General features: G+C 46.3%; 2 protein-coding genes across 2 annotated transcripts in view; both read left to right on the forward strand.

Annotated features, from left to right (window-relative positions):
- The window catches only part of SNAPC4 (small nuclear RNA activating complex, polypeptide 4, 190kDa), a gene marked incomplete at its 5' end in the record, with an annotated part of 13,382 nt that extends 12,928 nt beyond the window's left edge, over positions 1-454 (forward strand). The window contains 2 exon segments of the mRNA XM_010077405.1: positions 1-229; positions 335-454. The exon segment at positions 1-229 is cut by the window's left edge and continues 29 nt beyond it. Of these exon segments, the coding sequence (XP_010075707.1) occupies positions 1-229; positions 335-454 (349 nt within the window).
- A 3,866-nt stretch (positions 455-4,320) lies between these two features.
- CARD9 (caspase recruitment domain family, member 9) overlaps positions 4,321-6,549 on the forward strand; it is a 6,911-nt gene continuing 4,682 nt past the window's right edge. Inside the window, exons 1-5 of the mRNA XM_010077404.1 lie at positions 4,321-4,504; positions 4,963-5,100; positions 5,548-5,873; positions 5,977-6,156; positions 6,340-6,489. Of these exons, the coding sequence (XP_010075706.1) occupies positions 4,321-4,504; positions 4,963-5,100; positions 5,548-5,873; positions 5,977-6,156; positions 6,340-6,489 (978 nt within the window). The remainder of the gene's footprint in view (positions 4,505-4,962; positions 5,101-5,547; positions 5,874-5,976; positions 6,157-6,339; positions 6,490-6,549) is intronic.

Genomic DNA, 6,549 nt, shown 5'->3' on the forward strand with positions numbered 1-6,549 from the left:
CCTAGCAGCCTTTACACTCCCCGCTGTACTAGCAACTCTGCCTCCTCCAAAAGTGGCAACAACTCTGTCAGCCAGCAGGAAGCAATATGAAGAGAGTGACGAAGAGGGGTGGCAGAGTGAGAAGGAAGTGTCTGAGGAAGAGACTTGTGGGAATGAATTAACAGGTATACAGTTGAATGGGACAGCTGGTGATGAGCCTGGAGATAAAGATGCTGATTTACTACATCAGGTAAACCAGAGTTGCCAGAGTCTAAATAAAAAGATGGCTGAAGGGGTTCTTTTGCAATTATGCCAGCGCTTACGGTGTTGATAGTCTCTTCCGCTTACGTTGCAGGGCATGGGAGCTGAAGAGATTGCTGCACAGTCTGTCCTGGACTCCTGCACTGATGTGGCTGGTGTCAGTGCTCCTCAAATCAGGAGAAGTGCCCGCTGCAGGAAAAGGAGGAGGATGTAGCTACTCGGTGAATCTTTTATTTCTTGCTTGAGAAGAGAACCTGAAATGCCTTTGTCTATGGTACAGCTTAGACAAGGAATCATGACCTGAGGAGAGGACTGAAGTTATCTGGACTTCTGTTCCCCTAGGAGACAGAGTGCTGCAGTCACCCATTAATCACAGACTAAAGCTGACACTTTGACTTTTAGGGGGATGGAAGGTTGATGCCTGCATGATAAAATGATACACGAAAGTCATGAAGTTGAAACATTTGGCAGCCTTTTAATCCATGCGACTGACTACTACTGGTATTTCACCTAGTTGGTAGCACTCTGCCGCCTCAGCTGCTAAAGTGAGACTAGTTTAATAACAGGAAGTTGTAGTTTGTAGGACAGGGAAGCCTGGGCAGGTACTGCTGAAGAGAGGGTGTATTGGGTGAGTGCTAAGTGCTTAATTTCTCTATAACAAGACAGCTCTACAGGGTGCAGTTGTGTGATGTCTTAGTATATGTTGAGGCTTTGGGTGAAATAGACCAAATAGAACATGAATGGTGTTTGATTTGCATCATTGTCAGATGAGACTGGGTTTTTTTTTCTTGAAATTGGTTTTAGAAACTCCAGGCCAGCAGCTTCCCTATAAAAATGCTGTGACTAATAGGAGTTGTTTGTGCTTTGTTACAGGAGTCGCTTGAATGAGGTGTGCCTTCCTGCACGGCAGTAGGAGATACTTTTTGCACTGTTCACTTTTAACACTTCCAACAAACTGACTAGATGGACCTGGGGAAGAGAGAAGAATGGCTGGACTGGTTTTCCCATCGCCTAACAAAGTCTGCATCTTTAGTCAAGTTGCAAAAAAATGAAACAAAATGTCTGGAGGGAAGTCTTTCAGGCATAGACCAATTCTGTTCTTTTTCAAACTAGCGCCTGCCATAGATGCCAGGGGGAAGATTGCTAGAGATCTAGGGAAACTGGCAATCATGGTTATTTATTTCCTTTTTGTGTTAGCCCCCATTTATGTGAATGTTTATCCATGTTCAGAATATGTTGTTAATGGGGTGGTTTTTTTAGTGCTGTGACAGTGGTTTTGCTGGATAGCTAACTGACTGAATACTGCTGCATAAGCAGCAGATTAATTTTGTATCAAAATGAGTCAAGTATTTGTTGAAATACAGATGTTTTATTTTTCTCACTTAAAAATTACTGATGTATTCTGTGTGGTTTTTTTTCCTGGTAAATAGTGCTTTTAATAATGTGTGTATGAGTGTGATTGCTAAGGAGAAAAAAGAAGTTTGGAGGATGCATGAAAGCGAGGGAGGATGTGGAAAATGAATATGCATGTGGCTAAAACTGCGGGATTGAATTAGGCTTAGATTCTTCCTTTATTCTTCCACAGCCTGCCCCATACAGACATCAGCAAATCATTTAACAAAAGCTTGTTTCTTCATTCATAAACCAGCAATTTATGTCTTACAGAGAGGCACAAGGCTAGCTGAGTCAAAGCTGATAAAATGTAGTGGGAAAGTGCTGCAGAAAGCTTCATTCCACTGCACTGGCTAAGCTTCCCGAGAGCGTAGGGGTGAGTTTAAAGTGCTGCGAGGTGCAGCTCCTCTGTGAGAGCCCGTGAGGCAGGGCTGGGGCCAGGGGGACAGCGGGTACCAATGTTGCTGTAGTTGGGTGTCAAAACGTTACAGACCAAAAGGAAGAATTTTGAAATGGCTTTCAAATGGCTACAGAACAAAAACTCCTGAGGCTAGATTGGTCAATTAAGAGACATTCTGAGTACCTTCAGCAAGGGCATAGCTAATAGCAGTACTGTATTTTTTTTTTTAGTGTAAAGCTAATTTAATGCCTAACAAGAAGCACAGGCTTAAAGAATCTCTGAGTATCTCTGTCCCACTCCTAATGATAACGTGGAGAAACTCTCCAGAAACTTAGAAAGCAGAACAAAGAGTAGAGTGGGAAGCTAATGAGAAAATGTGTCATGCTGCCATGGTATCAGAGCGTGTATGTTCTTGAGACTTTTTTAAAACAGACTGTTAGAGAGTTCTTGTTGCAGCTACAGTTCTAGGACTGTGGGAAGGTGGGGAGGCAGTCAAAGGTATGATGTTGGTGCTTAACATCATCACAATGCTGCTTGCTGTGCTGCTTCTTTAATTACTGTTAGAGCCACAGCCTGTAATTTGTGAGTCGTGGGTTATGTTCCTTGCTTTGCCAAGACTTGACTCCCTTTCCCTCAAAATACAGAGCTGTCATAATTATGCTTGAAGCTTAAGGACATGCAAAATTAGAGGCATCATTACAGAAATCCTTTTCAGCTGAACTCTAAACCAAGAGAGAGTTCTTGCTGTCACCTGCTTTCCTGTATAGAGATGTTATGATAACAGTTGGAAGGCTATTTGAAGAGCCTCTTTCTTCTGACTTTGTGGCTTGTTTTGTCCCCTGAAATCAGGTGGACAGACCTATGCCTGTGACCTTCAGTCTTTTCAGTCTTTCTGACCACTACACAAACTTTTTGGACCCTAGCTGCTACTTCAGTGGTACAAACTGGAAAACAAAGCCAGAATGAGTAAAATCACTGCATATGTCATGCTGCTGACTCGCAATGTGACTAGTGGTTTTCTCCTCCCCCATCACCCATTCTGGCTTCCCCTTTTTTGTCTTTCCTTTTTTTTTTTTTTTCCCCTTTCCTGTCTCAGAGTATAGCTGAGTAGTTTCCCCTTTTCTCTTTTCTCAAACTAGTTTTGCTCCTGGAATCATCTTTGCTCTAGCCAGAACAGAAAGGCAAGCTGCATCTAAGAGAAGTTTTCTGAGAGACCAGACACAGATGAGTGTTGCTAAACCAGGAGAGGAAACAAGGAGGCTTTTGACTGCACAGGCTCCGGTTGGTCCATGTAATGCAGAATGGTTTATATTAACAGGGAGAAATTTTTGATTTTACAGCTCTAAGGTAAGGGCGTGGTGTTCATCAACAGGGGAGCGCGCTTCTGCTTGTAATCTGGGGCCGGTTTGATGTTGGGCACCGCAGAGTATTTTCTTCATGATAAGTAATAACTAGTTCTATGTCACTCTGGCTTATTAAAGTTAAGTGACAATGTAGTGACTGCATAGTCAGACAGAATACAGGGATGTTTCAAATGCTGGGAGATGGAGAAGGAGGAGCATGAACTGTTAAGTAACAGCTCATTAGGAGAGCTTTAAAGATGTTTTCCCTTCTTCAGAGGATGCTTAGTTTCAAATTGTAAAGTTGCTGTTTGTCATCAGCTTAGCCTGTGTTGTGTTCCATCTTTTTTTATTGTTTATGGGGATTAAAAATTTAATTCTAAGCATAACTGAGCATCCGGGGAACCCATGGTGAAGTCAGTGAGATCTGACAGCATTTTCTTGGGGAACACTGTTGGGAATCTAGAATTGGATTTTCTTCCATTCCTTGGGCTCTCAGTGCCTTGCCTATCACCAGTGGACATATTGCAAAATAGTTTCACTCTCCTCTTGCAGTGAGATCTGGGAGATGTTCAGCTGGTGGGAGGGAGATCATCAAGCTTTGACTTCCACTTTCTCAGCATTTCACGCTAGCTCTCCTTCACATGTGTTAGCAGCACTGGCCTTGCAGCTGCTGGTATCTGCAGTCTGGTGCTGCACTGTTGTTTCAGGTCTGACTGCAGTGTATCACTGTGTTTGGCAGGTGATTTGCAAATGCTGAGTTAAAGACCACATGGGAGATGTGTTCCTCTATCTAAAAGATGCCTTTTTTTTTTTTTTTTTTTTGGTCTGGTAACATACTTGTTTTCCCCACCACCCCTCACTACTCTAGGAGGCTCAGAGTCTGCTTGTTTTCTGTTTTTTTCAAGACAGGACAACACTGCTCACTAACACTTCTCACTCACCACCATGTTGGAAGAAGATAGTGATGAGACATGTTGGAATAACCTGGAGAACTTCCGGGTGAAGCTCATCTCTGTGATCGATCCTTCCCGTATAACACCCTATCTTCGCCAGTGCAAAGTCATCAGCCATGACGATGAGGAGCAAGTTCTTAACGACCCCAGCCTGGTCATGCGCAAACGGAAGGCAGGTGGGTGAAGCACGGCCTTCGGCTCCGTAGATGCTCCTGTGCTCTGTTGAGTCTTGGGAGCAGACCGGAACAGAGTGCTGATGGACTGGGCCTGAGGGAACCTGCCACTTCCAGGTGACCACCGGCCTGTGTTCAGACACAATCACTGCAGGCACTGCCACACAGCCCCGTCCCCCTCACCTTCCCCTGCACAGCATTGTGGGGAGAGAAGGGATGGAGGTGGATTCCTGAGCAACGGGAGCACTGGGTGTGCCGCCTTTTGGTGTTCTGGATCTCTAGATTAGCATATGGGAGGGAGTTGCTTTGGTTTGACCCCCAAGACTATTCTTGTGCAACAACTGGGGGATTTCATCCCCGAGACTTTAATCTGCATGTGGGGAAAAGTGGAACAACTTTTAGTTCTGTTAGAAATAGGTAAAAAGATAAATGAACAGAATATCCTGTTGCTATTATTTCAGGTGTTCTTCTAGACATTCTTCAGCGAACAGGACACAAAGGCTTTGAGGCATTTATGGAGAGTCTTGAGCTTTATTATCCACAACTGTATAAGAAAATAACTGGCAAGGAGCCCAGCAGGGTTTTCTCTATGATTATAGGTAAAGTTTGTGTTCTCATAAACAGCTCTTCGTTTGGTGTTGCTCTGCAGATTAAGGGGGAATTCACCTCCGCTTTTCCCTCTCCCCAGCTTCGGAGAGCAGAGTCGGGAGCACTCCCTGGCTCGCTCCCTGTGCACTTTGGAAGGGTTCTGGGGAGAATGGCCCCTCTGTCCGGGGTCACGGGCTGGACCTGGGAGGGTGGAGGAGGAAGCAGAAGGATTGAGTCTTCCTTCTGCCTGTTGTTCTGCCAGTGGCACTGATGCAGAGAGGTGCAGGGCTGGGGGGAAGCACCATGGATGATTTGATCACACGTGTCTTCAGGGTTTGCGTGCTTGTGCGTGGCATGCGATGATCCCCAGCTGCAGTGATAAGTGGGTGGGATCCTGTGCTGTATGTGTGTCCGGGGAGCAGACAGGACAGCGGTGGTTGATGGCTGCAACCAAACAGACACTGCTGGAGAGTCCGGCCTGAGCCAGCTCCTGATGAACGAGATCATGAAGCTGCAGAGCACTGTGCAAGAGGAGCGGCGGAAGGCCCAGGAGCTCACCATGTGGCTGCACACCAAAGAGGACACCATCAGAGAGATGTGGGTGAGGGACAGCCTCCTCCGCAAGCACCAAGAGCGGGCGCAGAAGATGAAGGAGGAGAGGGACAGCCTGAGCAAGGAGCTGAGGAAGTGCAAGGATGAGAACTACAACCTGGCAATGAGCTACGCCAAACAGAGCGAGGAGAAGAGCGCTGCTCTGATGAAGAACCGGGACCTGATCCTAGAGGTCAGTCACCATGCCCCATGTTTGTCTGGGGAATGGAGTGCGAACTGCTTTTGCAGGCCAGAGTTTTCTCCTCGTTCCTGATGAGCTCTGAACCTTCCTGTAGATTGACCACTTGAAGCACAGCCTCATGAAGGCTGAGGATGACTGCAAACTGGAGCGTAAGCACACCATGAAACTGAAGCATGCCATAGAGCAGCGTCCAAGCCACGAGGTGATGTGGGAGATCCAGCAGGAGAAGGAGTTGCTCTTGGCCAAGAATCAGGAGCTGGAGAACACTCTCCAGGTTGGTGGGGGTGGTTGGATATGAACTCCTGAGAAGTGATTATTCGTAGCAGCCAGGGCAGCGATGGGGCTGCACTGATGATTGTGTGGGTCAGCTGTGGCCTTGTTCTCCCAAGGACTGTGGGGAAGGAGTTAATACAGAGTTGAATGGTTGCTGTATCTGACTTTTTTCTTTGTCCAGCAGATTGCCAGGGAACAGAATTTGGAGAAGAGTCTCTCCAAGGAGACGCTGGAGAATGACTGTAGCCAGATGCTAGAAGAACGCCGAGAGCTGATGAACACCATTTACAGCCTTCGCAAGGAGCTGCAGCGAGCCGAGGTGCTCCAAGACAAAGTATGTGACACATCGCAAATTACTGCTGAGGGTCAGTGGGTACGACAGGGCAAGGGAGGA

Source organism: Pterocles gutturalis, unplaced genomic scaffold (genome assembly GCF_000699245.1).
Source record: "Pterocles gutturalis isolate BGI_N339 unplaced genomic scaffold, ASM69924v1 scaffold43118, whole genome shotgun sequence".
Classification (NCBI taxonomy): Eukaryota; Metazoa; Chordata; class Aves; order Pterocliformes; family Pteroclidae; genus Pterocles; species Pterocles gutturalis.